This window comes from Cornus florida, unplaced genomic scaffold, assembly GCF_030987335.1.
Source record: "Cornus florida cultivar Cherokee Brave unplaced genomic scaffold, ASM3098733v1 CherokeeBrave_3.0.0_Hap2_Chr08, whole genome shotgun sequence".
NCBI classification, from domain to species: Eukaryota; Viridiplantae; Streptophyta; class Magnoliopsida; order Cornales; family Cornaceae; genus Cornus; species Cornus florida.
In genome coordinates, this window is record NW_026775578.1 from 38,925,976 (window position 1) to 38,945,952 (window position 19,977).

Genomic DNA, 19,977 nt, shown 5'->3' on the forward strand with positions numbered 1-19,977 from the left:
TTGAATCCAGTGGTTAAGATTGAATTGCATCATTACTAGTAGGTCCCATTTATCAATTCAATCTTAACCACTGGATTCTGTGCATGACCTCTCCAATGTTGGAGAGGATTCTTATCCGTCGAAAAAACAGTCTTAAAATGGTTATTCTTAACCTCTTGTGTCCCCCCCCCCCTCACGGTTTCGTTCTCACTCCCATTTTATGCGACTTAGGTGCATGCTTAACAACCGAGAAGCACGAGAGATTGAGGAAGGGGAACAATAATCCATTGGTAACTTTCCATTACCAAATTTGAATTAAGATATGCAAACATAACCTTAACATAGGAAAAAACTACTAGGTAATAATACCAACACCAAGAGAGCCAATGTAAATCTTTCTCAAAGTGGAGGGAGAAGTACATTTACAAAATATTCTCGAAAATAACTAGTTTTCATAAGACTATTAAAATAATTTTATGCTAAAAAAACAAAAATTGAGTCCATTAATATGAACTATTTAAGAATTACAATTCCAGGACTTTTCACTATTTTCATTTTTTTAAAAATTAAGAAAATGAAAATGTCACCAAACCAGCCTTGATTCAAGATCGATTTTCATGTAATTTTAGAGCTTATATGCTTTCACCAAGTAACCATGGTTGAGAAAGGACAAGGATGTCCTTTCCAGCGTTGGAGAAGTCCTGCACAGAATCCAGTGGTTAAAATTGCATCATTACCAGTAGGTCCCAGTTATCAATTCAATCTTAACCACTGGATTCTGTGCAGGACCTCTCCAACGCTGGAGATCTTAACCACTGGATTCTGTGCAGGACCTCTCCAACGCTGGAGAGGATTCTTATCCGTCGAAAAGACAATCCTAAAATGGTTATTCTTAACCTCTTGTGTCCCCCCCCCCCCCCCCCCCCCAACACACACACATTGAAACCAATCTGCTACAGTATCATTTTTTTGACAACTTAAGATGAGTTAAGTCTCATTTTCCTAGGGGGATAAAAATAAATAAATAAATAAAGTCATTTTCCTTTCCAATCCAAAAAATGTAAAAGTGGACGTATAAATATGGTCATATACAAATGCATGTGCACGCATAAAGAAGCATGCATAATGGTTGTGCCAATCTGCAATTCTATCTATTTAGGTACTCTAATTCTCATATGCCATATAGACCTTAAATTATCTATGCATATAAATTGTCTGAATAAACTACACTTTTTGGGTTGATGCCTTCTTTGTCTATGATCCACAGAAAGGGTAACAAAAGAATATGGACTTTCCAAGCTCTAAGATTCTAACCTATCCACTGTATCACTATCATCATTCTCCAAGCTAAACTCGCCTCGGGAGATGATACTCATGAGGGTTTTTCTAGCTTGGCCAACGGCACGGGATGTCTTCTTTGCTGCCCCTGCAACAACTGGTTGCAAAGAGATGATGGGTAGGTTTGCCCTCTCCTGAATCATTGCTGTTTATAGAAACAGAGAGCATATACTTACAATAATTCTGGTAAAAGAGAGAGAAGATAACTGTTAGACATAAAAGTAGAAAAGAGTGTAAACATACACATAGTCTGTTCTCGAGCAAAAGAACCTATTTGTCGAATTCCAGCTTCTGCTGCTTGCACAGCTTGAGTGGATTTGTTAACCCCATCAGTTATCTCTTGGCTGCCAGATGGAACAAACCATATTAAGTCCAAAATCATTACTGGTATATGGTTTAAGCAAGAGTAATGAAAAACTACTGAAATACATGTTTGCAATGTTTGGCCACACTGAATCGGCGCCTTGGATTTGGGATTGGAGAAAGTTTAGTACAAAATTTGAACTAAACTTCCTCCAATCCCAAATCCAAGGCACCGATTCGGTGCTCCCAAATGTAACAGTCATTTAAAAAAAGGGGGGAAGCAGGACCAAAACAGAGAGTTGGATTATACTAGTTTACATAATACACTTAAGCTGATATAATCGGCCACCTATCCACGTTCACCATATTTATCGTAGTGGATGGTCTTCCCCAACACAAGAAACTGTAAAGTATTGACTATCACAACAATATAGTGGATACTGAAAACTTAGAACTAATGCTATATTAGTGAATCGTAAATATTTTCCGTATTACAATGCATATATATATACACACACACAGAATATGCCCTAACTAAAAAGAAGGAAAAGACAAGTCTACCCTTAATAATAAAATAAATCCTCTAACAGATAACAACACTTGTCCCTATCAGGAACATAATACATACAAACATCAGCCAAGTGGCTGTAAGATTCGCATAGTTAACTTCACCTAAGGCCCTAAGTGTAAGATTACCCTTTGGGTTCTGCCAAGACATGGTTATAGAAGGGGTAAGATTAAAGAAGTTAACATTTAGTATTATTCTCGAGATAGTGACATTATTTTACGTAAAGTTTGGTATTGACATCAATCACCTCAGAAGCAACAGATGAAAACCTTTTATAGGCCACAAGTCCAGTACAAAATAAAAAAGAAAGACAAAGCACAGCAGCCAAACATAACCATAGGGTCCCTCACCCAACATAACTTGGGTCAAAGCTTTGAAACGCATGAACTTGGTAGCGAACATTACAATTGGTCTAAATATACCCTATTCCACTCAAAAGGACTAGTCTCAAGCAACTGGCAGCACCACCCCAGCAGCTATGCATCAAAACACCGGGCGGAAAATTTGATATTCCAAAATTAGAGTTCCTCCCAAGAGACGATTCAAAGAACATAGGTCAAAAGAAGCAGTCTAAAGAAGCAGTCATACCAATTTCATATTTGGATGTCCTGCCTTAAGGACATGCGAATCCATCAGGAATACCATCACTTTGACATGCATCTATCTGCACGTTTAGTGTCCATCCTGCTCAAGCAGAGGTAATGCAACAACGTAAAACATGGGTGGACCTACATGGGGATTTTGGGAGCATTCCCCCACTCACCCCACCATTTATTTATTTTTTTTGAGAAAAACCCAATTAAATAGGTATCATATAAATAGTACGTTCTGAATATATATATATATATTTGTGGCCCCTTCAAAACATATAAACAAGCCTCAATGGTTCAATCTGGGCTACTGTTTACCTTATTTACTTACATTTTGAGAGAAAGAAAAAGAGAAGGAAAAAAAAATGGAATCCCTGTTTCCATTTTTCTCATTTTATACACTTAAGCATTCTAAAGTACTTTTCATTTGTAAATAACCTCTTATATTATTATCTTTATTGTTAAGGATATATACTAAAATTTCTTACTATTACCTCATAATTTATTTTCATACTGGTTCCCCAAGCAAAAACTCTCGGGTCTGCCCATGCATGAGACACCCCCTTCATCACAACAAACCAAATTGATCTTGAGTACTCGATCGCCAGGACAAGGTGACTTCAAAATATTTATCAATCTCAGCAAGCTCTCCAATCAAATACCAGGACTTGTCCCCTTCTGATCAGAACGCCACAATAAAGAACAAATCATCACCAACTCCTTGCCCTTGGACCATCTATTTGCTTCCATACCCTCTATATCACTCCAAGATTGTTGAAATTGGAATCGTGTGCTGGATTAGTGAAGGGGGCATTTGGTATCACATAGTTGGGTTAGATTGAGAATTGTAAGTGTTGTAAAGCTTAAAACGGAAGTGAAGAGATAAATAAAACAAGTAGAACACACAGATAGTACGTGATTCAGCCACTAGGGCTTATATCCACGGCACAAAGAGCCCAAAGGGCTACATCACTTTTACAATACTCTCTCAATTCATACAAAATATAATGGTGGAGGCTCCTTTATATAGGAGAAGAAATTATGAGAATGGAAAGAGATAGAAAATAGAAAACAAGGATGATTTTTCTCCACTAATTCTTCCAGTAACACTAAATCTTCAATAATAGGAAACAACATCAATTATTGAAAGATTTTCCCCTAATTCCTCTATTAAATCTTCAATATTCCCCCTCAAGTTGGAGCATGAATGCCCAACTTGCCATTGAGATGAAAAGTAGCAACAAATGTGAATGATGAAGAGAAAAAAGAGAAAACGAAGAATAACACTACCGAACACACCGACAGCCCAAACTAGTCAGCAAAAAACTGTCGGAGACATGACAAAGGTGAAGACAATGTTACTGAACACACCAGTAGCCCAAGCAAGTCGATAAAACTGCCGAAGACATGGCAAAGATGAAGACATTGCTACCGAACACACCGACAGTCCAAACAAGTCAACAAAAACCTGACAGAGACATGGCAAAGGCAAAGAACATTACTGCCGAACAAACCGGCAGCCCAAACAAGTCACAAATAGTACCGAGAAACCCTTAGCAACATTTTAGATGCTAAGGGAATACCCTAAAATAGGGGTCTGAACCTAGGAAGAGAAATTAGGCTCTGATACCATCTTGTAAAACATAAATCGAAAGTGAAGAGATAAATAAAACGAGTAGAACAAACAGATATTACGTGGTTCAGCCACTAGGGCCTACATCCACATCCATGGCACAAAGAGCCCAAAGGTACATCACTTTTATAATACTCTCTCAATTCATACACATTACAATTATGGAAGCTCCTTTATATAGGAGAAGAAATTATAAGAATGAAAAGAGATAGGAAATAGGGAACAAGGAGGATTTTTCTCCACTGATTCCTCCAGTAACACTAAATCTTCAATAATAGGAAACAACATACTGAAAGATTTTTCTCCACCGATTCCTCTATTAAATCTTCAATAGTAAGTTTCTACAAAATTAGAGCGCTAGCTCCTAATAATATTGTGTACTTAAGAATTCTTATAAATACAACATGAGCATGTCTAAACTCATGAAAAAAATATAAAAATGTTAAGACAAATATTTGGAGCACTTAAAATTCTAAAATTTCTGCCCAATAACTTTGGAGCACATTAGCCCTCAAACAAATACAAGAAATTATTAGAATTAGAATGTTTATTATTATTTTGTTGGAAGTTAGTGTCATTATGTATGTAACAAAAGCCCAAGTTTGTAATATTTATCTGATGTTGAGTCAATAGAATCTTTAGCGCTTACTGACATAATAAAGAGTGACTATTAAAGATCAAGAAGCTTAGATATTGATCATCTATAGCCATCAGTTTTGGTTAAGGTGGTAAAATCAACAACATGGTTAGTGTATTGGTTAAGATATTTCGCTGGACATAACGATATGGAAACTTCACAAATCCAACAAAGATTTTGTGCCAACAAAAATAAAAGGGATAGACTCAGCAGAATAAACCAACCAAAACCTGTTATTATGTATTGCACTGTATTTAGATATGCTTAAACAAAAGAGTAATTAGTTTTCCTTCGAAGGAAAAAATGGAATCACCAGAATGCATAAATATAGCGCTTCATGAACCTTGGTTAGCTAAGAGTTTTCTTAGAGTAATGCTATCATGTGGTTGATCTCATGAAAGTTTTCATGAGCTCTCTGTCGTTTTGTCGTGATCATAATATAGATGCAAAAATCTAAGGGCCTACTTGGTTCAGTTTTTTGAGAACAGTTTTCGATTTTCTGATAACTTAAACCCATAAAACCATACAAAAATCAGGTTGGTTGACGATTTTTGAAAACTCAGTTAAAAAAAAGAAAAAAAAAGAAAAAGAAAAAAAAAGAGCCTATTTTCAGAGAAATCTCTTTTATAGTTCTCTAAAAACAGTTTTCCATTTCCTGAGTTCTTGATAACTGTTTTTTGAGTGGCAAACCAAGCAAGCCTTAAACTTTTGAAAGAGGATTGTATGAAGATTATATACTCAAATTTTGTATCAAAATTAATTCAAAATAGATCACACATATCAGTCAAACTTTAATAATATTCTCTTTCTTTTGACTTCATTTGAAGAAATTGAACCATCATCTTTGATTGTCTCGTATAATTTAATTTTATGGTATTTTGAGCTGATTTTTTTTAAAATGGTGTCACTTTAATATTGACTACGTGATGATATAATTTGTGCATTACTTTTTGGCTATGTGGTAGCATTACTCCTTTTCTTATATGCAACCCTCTCCCTTGCTATGAAACAAAGCTCAGCCAAAATAAGGAAAAAAAACAAAGTTTTTTAGACCCAAATATCAAGCTACCAATGCATAGCCTTAATGAGAGACTCGGTCTTTTGGAGTTGGGAAACCATCTTATTATGAAGAACATTTTGTCATCTAAAATTTATTTTCTGCATTTACAATATGCTTCTACAGGGAGTCCGTTGGTTGCCTACAAAGGCCAGCGAATTAAGGCAACAATTGGAATGGATATCAATCTACCTCGTGATGAAGGCAGACAAAAAAGAAAAAGAAAAAAGTGCCACATGGAAGGATTTATTCTGTTACCTCAAGTCACTCAATTCAAGGGTAAGATCACTAATTTCCATGCCCGATAACCTTATTGCAGCCATTGTACTAGGGAGCTCCTTAGTAGCAGTGTCCGCCAACTTTGAAAGAGATATTGCCGCCCTACCCATTGCCTACAAAACAAACAAGAATTCAGCATTAATTCTATAGACCATTCTTTTAACCATGGATAAAATTGAGCGTATCCAAGAACAACACAAATTGGGCCTTACGGTCAAGATATTGCCATGTTTCATAAGGTGAAAATCTAAAGCAGGAGATAGAATCTCAACTCTTCTTTCTTATTTATTTTCTTTTGGTCATAAAGTTTGAACTTCCAATTCTTAAGCCTCAACATCTTTTATTTTTGGTAAAAAAGTAATAATGAGATAAAAAAAATATATATATATTTGAGAAGACAGAAAAATCACAGAGAATTTGGGGTACCACACATTTATTTACACCCACTTCCACACTTATCCTTAAACACAAACTCACGCATACACAAGATTTATCCAACCTAATGAATATCCTAATGCGGAGAGAGAAGAATATATTGCAGAAATGATGGAGAAAAGATGTTTAATAGTTAACTCATATAGTAATATCATACCGCATGATTAAAAAGACAACTGAATTACCAACGGGCGAGTGGCCCAGCGGTACTAAGTCCCTACTTCTTAAAGGGAGGTCATGGGTTCAAACCTCAGTGGAGGCATGGGTGTGTGAGTACCAACTAAGAAAAAAAAAAAGACAACTGAATTTTATTGAGTCTAAATAAATGTAATCCTCATAACTATTCTCATAAACTCCACATTGGCATTAACAACATTACTGGCAATCAAAGAGAGGAATTAAGTTACCAAAAAAAAAAAAACACACAAGAAAACCTACAAAGTGGAAGAATTAGGGTACGAATACCCATTCCTTAGCAGTAGCAACTAACAATATGAGATAAAAGCATTAAGTTGAGCACAATATGATCCAGAGTATGATAACAAGAAAAAGAGTACATTTTTAATTTCTTATGGATTCCACTCAGGCTTTACCCATTTTTGCTTTAATTTGAGTCTTAGTTTGTGTTGATTTTAAGTTCATACTTCCACTTTGGGATTGGGGAACAAGATTGTCACTGATAGGGAAAAATAAACCTAACCTACCTTGACCTAATGATAGAGGCAACTAAGTGTTGACCAGCCGTCAGACCTCTTTGACTTTCGAAATATTTCGTTATCAAAGATAAAGATTTCCATCGGATAAGAATGATGATATTTCTTATCCAGGATAATGAAAAACGACGTGGTTCAACAGGGTAAGGGTAACTTTGGCATAATTTGAGAAAGACAAAGGAGTAAATCATATTCCCGACAAATCTGGCAACAAACGATCTCCTCTGATCTCGCAAATGAACTAAGGGAAAGCGGCTATAATAATGAGATCCTACCAGTTAATAAAGGTACGACAAAAAATGATTATTAAATCCCTACCTTTCTTTTAGACCTTTGGTGACTGACTCGATCGTCAGAGAGCTCTTGGCAGGCACCACACCGGTGTCGTCAAGCTTCATCAATCTTCTAGTCTTTTCTTTGCAGGAAAACGGTGCCGTACCGGACATCGTGGATTTCTCCACCAACAGTTGGCGCCATCTGTGGGAAACGACGATTCCCTTAAATCAATAAATTACTCGGTTGGATATATGCACTTGCGGTCCGATATGGTAACTGGAAAAGAAACATCGTTGCAGGGATCCAATCAAAGAGAAGGGTCGGGTGAACACCCAAACGTCCTGAATGACCAGGAACGGCTTGCAACGTTAGAACTACAGGTCCAAACTCTGAATCAGGGTATGGACCAGTTGATCCAACAAAATGTAAAGATCTTGCAACATCTTATCCCAGCGGGACCACCACCTCAACAAGAATTGTCCAACCCATATCCTCCCAATCTGAATGATGGGGGAGAAAACGAGGAGGACCGAGAAAACGATCCCCCTCACGAGTTCGAGGCAGAACAAAGTCAAGTCGGAAACCGACACAGAGAACCTCCTACTCCGCCTCCGCGGAATCCCCAGTCTCAGACAGGCACAACCTTCTGTGTTAAGGAAAAGACACAGAAAGTTAGCTATTTTGACCTGCAGATCGATGATCTTAAGGCGAAAATGGAAAATGTAATGCAGGCTATGAAAGGGACATGTCCTGCCGCCATAGATAACCTGGTGCAGAGGACCAACTTGCCGTTCAGCCCCGCCGTTATGAAATGCCCCTTGCCTAGCAAGTTCAGGATGCCCTCATTCGAAAGCTTCGATGGGACCAAAGATCCCCTCGATCACCTGGAGACCTTTCAAGCTCTCATGCATTTACACGCCGTGCCAGATGAAATCATGTGCCAAGCTTTTCCCACTACACTTAAGGGATCGGCAAGAGTTTGGTTCAACAAGCTGAAGCCAGGAACCATCAACACCTTCGAAGAACTGAGTAAGCAGTTTGTGAGCTACTTCATTGCAGGTCAAAGGTATAGGAGGCCGGCCACCTACCTACTTACTGTGAAGCAACATAAGGGAGAGTCGATCTAGGGGTGGCAAAGTTCGACACGACCAGCCAACACGACACGTACACGACACGAGTTAAATGGGTAATGGGTTTACCATAAACGGGTTCGTGTCGTAAACGGGTTGACACGAATAACCCGTTTAGTTAAACGTGTCATGTTCGGGTTTATATGGCTCAACCCGTTTAACCCGTTTAACTCGTTTAATTAAATGTGTCACCCGTGAACACGTCTAACCCGTTACCTGTTTTGACCTGATTATTAGGGACATTTTGGTCATTTTATTATTACACAATAAACCCTATTAAGGCTATTATACAAAATATATCAACAAATTCAACACCAGTCGGTCCAGTCTCCAGACAACTCTTCAGTCTTACCTTACGCGGCGCCTTCACTCTTCCTTCTCTCTCTCGGACCTCTCGGTCTCTCCTCTTTCCCCTCTCTCTCTCTCTCTGAAAGATTCAACACCAGACAATTCCTTCTCTCTCTCAAATCCACACCACACCAGCACACCTCGAGCGACCAAGAAGTTCAAGAACACTACAGTCTACACTTCGAGCGAACCAGCGAAGAACACAAACCTTGAACAATCGAAGTAAGTTTTCTACTTTTCTTTAATTTTTTTGTCTTCTCTCTTTCAGATCTACTCTGAAACAACAAGAGGTCGATTTTTTTTGTTTTTCCTCTTTCAGATCTACTTGAAAACAAGTTTTCTTTAATTTTTTTCTTTCAGATCTACTTTTAAACATGTAATTATTTGTTATTGTTTATAGTAATGATTCTATTCTATTTATAGTTTTATGCTCTGTTACTGATTTTTACTCTTCTATGTTAATTTCACTTAAATGTTTCGGTAATTGCCTAGTTACAGCATCAAGGTTGGAACTCATTGTTTATTGTGAAGATTCAATTAAAGTTTAGTAGTAGACATCATAGCAAATTTCTACAGAAACTTCTTCTTCTCATCCCATTTTTTAAAAAGTTCTCGTTTTGTTGTTGACCAAGTACCAGTACCACCCAATTTAGGAGACTTTAACAAGGGTTATTCCAGAGTTCCTTTTTCCTTTTTTCGGTTTGGAAATGGCTGCTTGAGACCTTCAGTGAGAATAAAAGTTAGTAGAACCATTTGAGTAGTTCAAGACCCCAATTTTAACTGCAATTCAGAACCAATAGATAGCAATCATAGCATCATAGCATGCCATGGACAATAAGGAGTCATTCTTACTCAACATTGCCTCCAAACACACCCTAGTAGTAGACAGATATCAACAATGTCAGTTTTAAGGAAAATTATTTGTCTGGACATTGAAATATCAGTTTGTGATGTCAACTAGAGGAGATTTACTTAGCAAATATGCCTGGATAATTAAAAAGCCAATAATAGCTATCAATTTTTATAGCTTTCTGACATGCACAGCTTTCTTTAGTACTCTTTTTTCTTTCCATTTAGCTGAGCGTTTGTTGGATTTTAAAAGTTAATGATACCACTTTCTTCCTCTTCTTCTTGTGGTTTTGTTTTCAATTTAGTACATTTGTACTATGTTTGTTGGTCCATATTTGTTTTATTCAATTGTATTTTTAGAAAGGCTGAAACTTATACGACATATGGGATATGTGAAAGGAAAAAAATAAAATAAAATAAAGAAGAGGATAATATCATAATAGTATGCCAATATGGTATGATCTAGTATTTTACGGTATATATCACGAATTTTTTTATTTTATTTTTTATTATTGTTTTGAATCCAACTGGTTGTGTTGATTAATTAGAAATGCAAGTGTAGGAGTATTTATTGTTTACAACTGCAACAACACAATGAATACTGTATTGCTACCATTTAATGGATCCTTTTTAGAAATCTAAGAATAAACATTTCTACTTGCTGACAAAAATCTCTTTAATCTTTTTTATTAAATTCTTTTATGGGCATTAATTTGTGAGGAATGAAATTCCCTCTATACAGATGGACTCTGAATTGAAATAATAAGATTTCGCCATAAAAATGTCATCAGCAATGCAATAATACTAGTTTCTTTCCCTTTGCATATATGTGAAAAATCAGCATTCCCATACTATTTTACTACTACGCTCTCTACGTACTATAACAAATCATTATTATATATGTCCTCTTTATTAATTATTATATATGTTTGATTTATTTTTTTATTTTTTATTTTTGGTAATATTTAGATGGATTCTGCCATGAGACTTGACGAAAGTGGATCAGAAGATGATCTTGATTTAATTGACCTTGAAGTGGATCAGAATGAAAATGCAGATGTGCAAGTGCAACCGAAAAAGAAACAGGACACGAAGCGCAAAAGAAAACTCACATCAAAAGTTTGGTTGCACTATGATATACGGTAAAGACAAGAAAAGAAGATGCAGATGTAAGAAGTGTGGGACTGAGTATATTGCGGAGGGCAGGTATGGCACTGGTAATTTAAACAGGCATATAGATTCGTGTGTTAGGAGGGATACACGGGACATAGGTCAGTTGCTTTTATCTCTGTCATCTGGATCCATATCTATGTGTGCTTCTAAGTTTGATTTTAATAAATTTCGTGAGTTAGTGAGTGCTGCTATCATTATGCATGATCTGCCATTTCAATTTGTTGAATATGAGGGCAATAGAAACATGTGTTGTTATTTAAATGAGGAGGCTCAGCCCATAAGTAGGAACACAGCCAAGGCTGACATATTAAGGATGCATAAAAATGAAAAGGGTAGGCTTCGACATATGTTGGAATCAACAAATGGTAGGATTTCTCTAACATCTGATTTGTGGTCTTCTCTGACCACTGATGGGTACGTATCTCTTACTGCACATTTTATTGATGTGGATTGGCGCTTACAAAAAAGAGTTTTGAACTTCTCTTACATGCCATCACCACACAATGGTGTTGCTTTGACAGAAAAGATTTATACATTGCTAACTGAACGGGGGATTGAAAAGAAACTATTTTCAATTACTCTAGACAATGCTTCTTCAAACTGTTCATTTGTTGAATTGTTGAAGTCTCAACTCAATTTGAATGATGCTTTATTAAGTGCTGGGGAGTTTTTTCAGATTCGTCGTTGTGCACATATCTTAAATTTGATAGTGCAAGAGGGGTTAAAAGAGGTTGATGAATCTATCATAAAGATTCGTGAGAGTGTTAAATATGTCAAAGGTTCTCAAATGAGGAAACAAAAATTCTTGGAATGTGTCTCTCATGTTTCCTTAGAATGTAAAAGAGGGTTAAGACAAGATGTTCCTACAAGATGGAATGCGACATATCTTATGCTTGAGTCTGCCATTTATTATCGTCGGGCTTTTGTCATTTGCAGTTGAGTGATTCAAATTACAAGTTCTGCCCATCTCAAGAGGAGTGGAGTAAGATAGAAAAGATTTACAAGTTCTCGACTGTTTTTTATGATGTTACAAACATCTTTTCTGGATCCAAGTATCCCACAGCAAACTTGTATTTTCCATCTGTGTTTTCGGTTCAATTGACATTGCGAGAGGAAATGGATAGTAAGGATCAGTTTATGAGCAAGATGGCAACTCAAATGTATTCAAAGTTTGCAAAGTATTGGTTTGATTATAGCATGATCCTTGCTATTGCTGTGATTTTAGATCCTAGATACAAGCGTGGGTTTGTTATTTTTAGCTATAACAAGCTTAATGGTGATAACAACATTGAGAGCACACTAGTTCGTGATGCATTGTTTAACCTTTTTGATCAATATTTGTTAAATTCTCCTATGGCTTGTACCACCAAATCCACATCTTCACCAAATGATGAAAGTGGGAACCGGCAAGTTGATAAGGGGCAGTTAACTAAAAAGTTCATTGATGTTATGAAGGTGAATAATACTTTTGTGAGATATTAAATTCATTTAATGCCTATTTTATTCATTACATCTATTTATTTTTCTACTTTTACCATTGATTAATCTATTTGTTTTTCTTAATTACTGTAATGTAGGAATTTGACTCATTTGAGAATGATAAATTGCTTGGAAATGCCCAAAAATCAGAGTTGGAACTCTATTTAGATGAACCAAAAATCAATAGGAATGCGAACCTTGACGTGCTTGCCTATTGGAAAGCCAATCAGTTTAGGTATCCAGTGCTTGCTCAAATGGCTCGTGATATATTGAGCATTCCAATCACTACAGTTGCTTCTGAGTCTGCGTTTAGTGTTGGTGGTCGGGTTCTTGATCAATATCGTAGTGCACTTAAACCAGAAAATGTGGAGGCTTTGGTATGCACGAGGGATTGGCTTTTTGGTTTGAAAGGTAAATAACTTATAATAAATTTCAAATTATATTTTTATTATTGCAGAAAATAGTGAAGTAATAAATTTTTTGTGTATGTTTTACTATAGATACAATGAAGCTTCAAGTGGATGACTTGATTGATAATGTGATGGAACTTAATATCAACAATGATGACCCTGCTGAAGGCCAATGTTCCACCAGTGTTAGCGTGACCGAACATTAAAATCTAGCTAGGTAAAAAAGCCCTCTACATTTGTTTTATTTTTCACATAATTTGTTACATGCATTCTTTTATATTTCAATCTGTTTTTTTTATTATTATTATTATCTAAACTTATTTTACACTTACCTATTTTGTAGGAATTTCTACTTTTGGGTGTTTCAGAAAAGAGTGCATGCAAATTCCAGAAGGAAGTTTTTGAGTTGTGGATCTTTGGCTTTTAAGAAGATTGCATGTTACTTGACATTTCTATTAAATATTTTTATTTCGGTCTGTAATAACTTATAACTTATCTTTATTTCGGTGGTCTGTAACTTATGACTTGTGACTTAATCTTTATCTTTGGCTTTTAATCTCTTTTTTGGATGTTTGCTAGTATTTTAATCTTTGGCCACTTTAAACAGGTTAAACGAGTTAAACAGGTTAAACGGTAAACATGGTAAACAGGTCGTGTTTGGTGTGTCTAACACGACACGTTTATTAAACAGGTTACACGTGTCGTGTCGTGTTACCCGTTTAATAAACGTGTCGTGTTCGGGTTTAGGATATGTGACACGATTATTAATCGTGTCGTGTTCGGGTTGACCTGTTTAGTGTTATACCCCTACTTCGACATGACACGGTTATGACACGCGAACCCGAATTGCCACCCCTAAGTCGATCCAGGAATGCATCAACTGATTCAACACAGAGATGTCGCAGGTAGAAGAGGTGGACGACAAGGTGGCTTTGACTGCTTTCATAGGAGGACTCTAAACCTCCAGATTCTTATTCGCCTTATCTAAAGAACCTCCCACCAGTATGGCAGAGTTGTTGATCAGAGCGCAGAAACACATGAACGCTGAAGACGCCATGAATGCACGGAAGGAAAAGGAAGAAGAGGACAAGAAGAGGTCAGCCCCTCTCACCAGGGATGAAAAGGTTACCAGCTATAAGAGATCATTCTTCAGCCAAAGCAATGAGGAAGACTCAGATAAGTATACCGACTAACAATTGTCTCACAGCTGGAATTAGCCTTATCAAGTCATTCAAAATAAAGACTGAGGGCATCTCAGTTAACCATTTTAAATGGAGGGTAGTTCCCTCACGTGTTATTTTGTTTTCAATAAGCCTTGAGGCAATGATGGTCTGTAATAAAATTCCTTTCAGTTGTATTAACTCTTGGTCAGTTATCTTTATACTTGCAATATCCTCGTATTACAAGGGATGATAATGAGTGTCCTGTATAATAAGGACCCGGGCTAAATAAATTCCGTAATCAATATCCCCGTACTATAAGGGATAGTAAATAAATGTCCTATATTATAAGGACCCGGACTGAATGAATCCTGCAATCAATATCTCCGTACTATAAGGGATAGTAAATAAATGTCCTGTATTATAGGACCCGGGTTGAATGAATAAATGTTCTATACTAAAAGGACTCAGGCTGAATGAATCATGTAATTAATATCCCCGTACTATAAGGGATAGTAAATAAATGTCCTGTACTAAAAGGACCCGGGCTGAATGAGTCCCGTAATCAATATCCCCGTATTATAAGGGATAGTAAATAAATGTCCTGTATTATAAGGACCCGGGCTGAATGAATCCCGTAAACAATATCAAATAAATGTCCTGTACTAAAAGGACCCGGGCTAAATGAATCCCGTAATCAATATCCCCGTACTATAAGGGATAGTAAACAAGTGTCCTGTACTAAAGGGACGAGCTGAGTGAAGCTCGTAAAAACTAATTCCCTTATTAAAGGGACGACGAGCTGAGTGCAGCTCGTAAAATTTATTCCCTTGCCAAAGGGATGGGTTGACTGAAACCAATAAAGTTTACACATAGTATATTGGATTTTCAAAAGAAAAATCCAGTTTTACATCACTAAGAGTCATTGACCATAGGTTTAAGTCCATGCCCTTCTAAAACAGAACCTTGATTTGGTATCTGTATTAATTCCACCATTGGGAATACTACCCAAGAGAAGATTATCCACGGGAAGAGTTCCCGAGGGTACCAAAAAAATATATATATATATATATTGTTCATGTGAACAGTACCCGCAGGAACTGTTCCCAGGGCAACAAAAAAAAAATATTACATTCCCAAAACTAGACGAGCAAGCTTGGGAATGGGGGGTAACTGATAGGGAAAAATAAACCTAATCTACTTTGACTTAACGATAGAGGCAACTAAGTGTTGACCAGCCGCCAGACCTCTTTGACTTTCGAAATATTTCGTTATCAAAGATAAAGATTTCTATCGGATAAGAATGATGACATTTCTTATCCAGGATAATGAAAAACGACGTGGTTCAACAGGGTAAGGATAACCTTGGCACAATTTGAGAAAGACAAAGGAGTAAATCATATCCCTGACAAATCTGACAACAAATGATCTCCTCTGATCTCGCAAATGAACTAAGGGAAAACGGCTATAAGAATGAGATCCTACGAGTCAATAAAGGTACGACAAAAAATGATTATTAAATCCCTGTCTTTCTTTTAGACCTCCGGTGACTGACTTGATCTTCAGAGAGCTCTTGGCAGGCACCACACCGGTGCCGTCAAGTTTCATCGATCTTCTACTCTTTTCTTTGCAGGGAAACAATGCCGTACTGGATCGCGTGGATTTCTCCCCCAACAGTCACAAACAAGGAATTTGGTTCATACAACCGTGTTTGTTTATGCAGGAATAAATCCAAAACATTATATCCTCCCTACTTTCACGAGAAAAACAAATATCAGGAACCAAAAAAGAAAATTTAATGAGCTTACGAAGTAGAACAGTGATCATCTAAAGGCAGTCCATAAATATGCTCAACTCATCTTCCTAGACTTCACAAATTAATTTCCATTGAGAATAAAGAAGTTGAAGCAAAAAATGGGCAGTTAAATGCACGAGGCTCCTACCACTACGGGGTCTGAGGTCTGTAGAGGGTTAGATTCACACAGCCTTACCTCTGTATGCGGATAGGCAGTTTTCCGTCTCGAGCCCACAACTTCCATGTCACAATAAAACCACCTTATTGTTGTGCCAGTGCCCACCCTCAACATTAGACTCCCATGCATCAAGATTATTAAAAATTGAACATGGAAGACCATTGAAATGGAAATTATTGACGCAAGAGGTTGACAATATTTTGCAGATTCAATTGTTTCAATAAAAAAAAATATCCAAGACACTAAAGGTTGTGGGCTCAATTTTTTTTTTTTTTAAAAAAAAAAATTGATTTAAACAGGAATGCAGAAGTACGAGTTGATCTTCACTGCTTTGGCAATATTGACGTTTGTTAACAAGTAAAATAGTGAACTTTTAGAATTAAAAATGAAAGAAATAAAGAAAGAAAGAAAGAAAGAAGTATACAGTACAGCTTCCTGAATAGAGTATAACCTTTAAAATTACTCCCAATCGTTCTTCTTGACTGCAAGCCCTTAAATTCATAATGACGAAGAAAATGTATTTTATGGATTTAGCAACTGTGGGTAGCCAACATGGTTATGTGACAATCTTCAAGTAAATAAATCTCTAATATCCAGTTGACACGTGGACACAGTTCCACGGTTATGGAGTGCCAACCCAATGAATATACTGGTGTCCTGATCCTAAGAGTACTTGGCTTGGTGGCTTAAGTCTATAATTCACTGAGGTACTGCTCTCATGGTCGATATGTCGGCCTATTCATGGTACTACACCTAATCTTGTTTTGTAGACTTAGCTTTCAGCAAGATTACTCATGTTGACAGTGAACACCAGCAGAGAGCAACCCCTCCACAATGCATTTATCAACATGCAACACATTCAATGTCCCCATTTACATAGATTTCTACAGTTTTCACTTAAACTTTCGAAACAATGCAGCCTTTGTTTCATAGCTAACACCATCAATAATCCCTTACACATTGATGACTGATGAGACTCCACAATCTAGAAGTAGGCATACTTTTTCTCAAATTCACATTAAGATTCACTCTTATAAGGAAACTATTAAATCCTACAAGTTTGTCCCTTATTCTTGTTTGCCATTTGAGTCGATCTTCTCAGAAACCAAACAGATTCTGATGTGTGATAGGCTTTTGAGAAATTGATTAATACTCGTCCCAGCTATCCAGTCCCTAAGCTGCCTAGACTCTCTAACTGGCCTAAGCAAGAGTAAAGAAAGAAAATGGTAAAGGCAACTCTAGTGAGTTCCAATAGGTGAGAAATAAAGGTAAAGTTGTCAAGTCTCCTTTTGAGATAAAGAATAAATGAAATTCATCTTTGAAAGCCAGTATTTTCAGTATCCTCAAACATTTTTTATATTCATTATTTCATGCCAACCATAGGAGGAGGAAAGCAAAGTGTAGAGGCAAACGTAAATGAATAAAAGATAACTTAGTAGCAAACTCAAGTCATCTCCTCAGAAAAAAGGATCAGGAAGTGTAAGAATAAAAGGAAATTACTTTGAGGTGTGGAAAATTCCACCTGTAGAAATGAAAACAAAAGGAAGTTGGATGAAAACTACTTGGGCTAATATTGGTACCTGAAGAAGGTGTAAGAAACCCAACCCAAAGGCCTAAGAAGATGTGCATCATGTCTACTAACAAGCATGGTACTCCAAAAGCGCAAGGGCACAATAGGTTTCTAAGAACCCCCTTATGCAGACTTTATCTTTTTATCCTTTTCAATGCTTCGTTTGTGTTCTGTAGTATAACCTTACCCTCTCAAGATTTTACATTTTCCTGCTTGGTGCTTTACTGATTATGGAAATCCAAGTCATGTGAAGAGCAATCCATTTAAAATTATCATTAGGTTTTATGCATGACAATGTACTCTTCCAAAAGGCATTCATAAACGTTATTATACTGAACCTGTGGGAGTACCAGACTCCAAGTAAACACAAGGTATGTATCAAATATAATTGTTTGAGACATATACAAGAAGAGTAATCGAACTAAACAAAATGTCAAAAAAAAAAACTCACATATAGTGTTGGAACAGCTGCAATAACAAGGCTTGTAAATGCCACAGATGTCTGCAAGCATCAAATATCACTTGTTATCAATACAAAACAAAGTGGTATAAATAGAGAAAAATCAATAAAACTGAAACATTTTCGACCCAAGAAGAAGCCAACTATAATCACAGCACTTCAAAGCCATGTTTATGTGTGTGTGTGTAAGCGTCTGAGCGGGTGGGCTGGAATGGACCACACCATAGGACCAGCAAACCAGCAAAAGATTGAAGTCATTGCCGTAACTCATTATAGTTGAAGAATTAAGAAATAAATTTGAAAACCCATATTCAGAAATCAAAGCTGTGAGGTTCACGGTTAATCAATCACAACTATTCAACACACAGCTCGTTCATTCAATTAACCAAAGTAATTGAAGTAGGAATGAACCACATCATTGGAGCACAAACCAGCAAAACATTGAAACCACTGTCATAACTCATTATAGTTGAAGAATTAAGAAATAATTTTGAAAACCCATCTTAAGAAATCAAAGCTGCGACGTTCATAGTTAATCCAATCACAACTATTCAACACATAGCTCGTTCATTCAATTAACCAAAGTAATTGAAGTAGGAATGGACCACACCATTGGAGCACAAAGCAGCAAAACATTGAAACCACCGTCACAAGTCATAATAGTTGCAGAAATAATAAATAAATTTGAAAACCCATGTTTGGGAATCAAAGCCACGAGGTTCGTAGTTAATCAATCACAACTATCCAACACATAGCTCGTTCAATCAATTAACCAAAGCAATTGAAGTACCGTGCAAGCAATGAAGGCCAAGAGAAAGAAAGCCCGGTCGCTTAAGCTCAACTTGTCCACCTGAGAAACATACGGTGGCATATTGGGTTGTCGCACTTCGACGTTCAATCGACGACTCTCGCTGTTATCTTCAACATCAAGAAGATCATTGTTAAAATTCTGAGTCTCTTCGTACTGATTGGTGGCCAACACATCGGACGATTTTGGGGGAATTGAGGAGCATAGTGTGATCCAACGAGAGGGTTTGACGATTGGGGGATTTAGAGAGATGGGTATTGTAGAAGAAGGTCTAAGGAAGGCATTGGAATTGAGGTGTGAAATGGAAGTGGTTCGTGCAAGAACACAGAATTGAGAGAGAAAATTAGAGGTTGGAGTAGAGTGATGATAATGATAATTATGATGAGCAGTGACCAGACCAGGTGGTTTCATGACGACGACGACGGTGAAGGTGGTTTTGAGATATCTGAATACGGTGTGTTAGAAAGGGGTGAGTGTGAGAGTCTCAGAGAGAAATGGAACGAGAAGAAAATAAATAGATAAATAATAATAATAAAGGAACGAGGGGCGGTAATAGTAATACTATCCCTTCTTCTTTTTTTCTTTTTCTTTTTTTTCATTAGTTATTTTTATTTTTATTTTATTTTTCTCTATCTTTCATACGTTTTTCAATGCTTATATACCATTAGAACAATAGAAATTCCTACCTTATGGGTGATGGAATCAAAAGACGACATTCGTCCTAAAAAATTAAAAAATCAGATTTTGTCTTAAAAAATTATCTAATATTAAAAATTAAAAAAGCAGATTATACCCATTTTTGAGAATAG

At 36.7% G+C, this 19,977-nt stretch overlaps 1 protein-coding gene across 1 annotated transcript; it reads right to left on the minus strand.

Annotated features, from left to right (window-relative positions):
- Positions 1-996: 996 nt before the first annotated feature.
- LOC132271380 (uncharacterized) lies at positions 997-19,692 on the minus strand. The gene is made up of 5 exons (XM_059772734.1): positions 19,151-19,692; positions 18,352-18,402; positions 6,364-6,497; positions 1,561-1,661; positions 997-1,462 (listed from the first exon to the last, which is right to left on the minus strand). Exons 1-5 carry the CDS (start codon positions 19,577-19,579, stop codon positions 1,281-1,283), a joined length of 897 nt encoding a protein of 298 aa, XP_059628717.1. The 5' UTR covers positions 19,580-19,692; the 3' UTR covers positions 997-1,280.
- Positions 19,693-19,977: the final 285 nt, after the last annotated feature.

What these genes read in the sequence shown, in the direction of transcription:
- LOC132271380 (XM_059772734.1), bottom strand. Translation starts at nt 19,579, where the DNA reads ATGAAACCACCTGGTCTGGTCACTGCTCATCATAATTATCATTATCAT. An exon ending in TGGCCTTCATTGCTTGCACG is followed by an intron (nt 18,403 to 19,150) that starts GTACTTCAATTG and finishes TGATGCTTGCAG; the next exon opens with ACATCTGTGGCATTTACAAG. An exon ending in CAGCTGTTCCAACACTATAT is followed by an intron (nt 6,498 to 18,351) that starts GTGAGTTTTTTT and finishes TTTGTTTTGTAG; the next exon opens with GCAATGGGTAGGGCGGCAAT.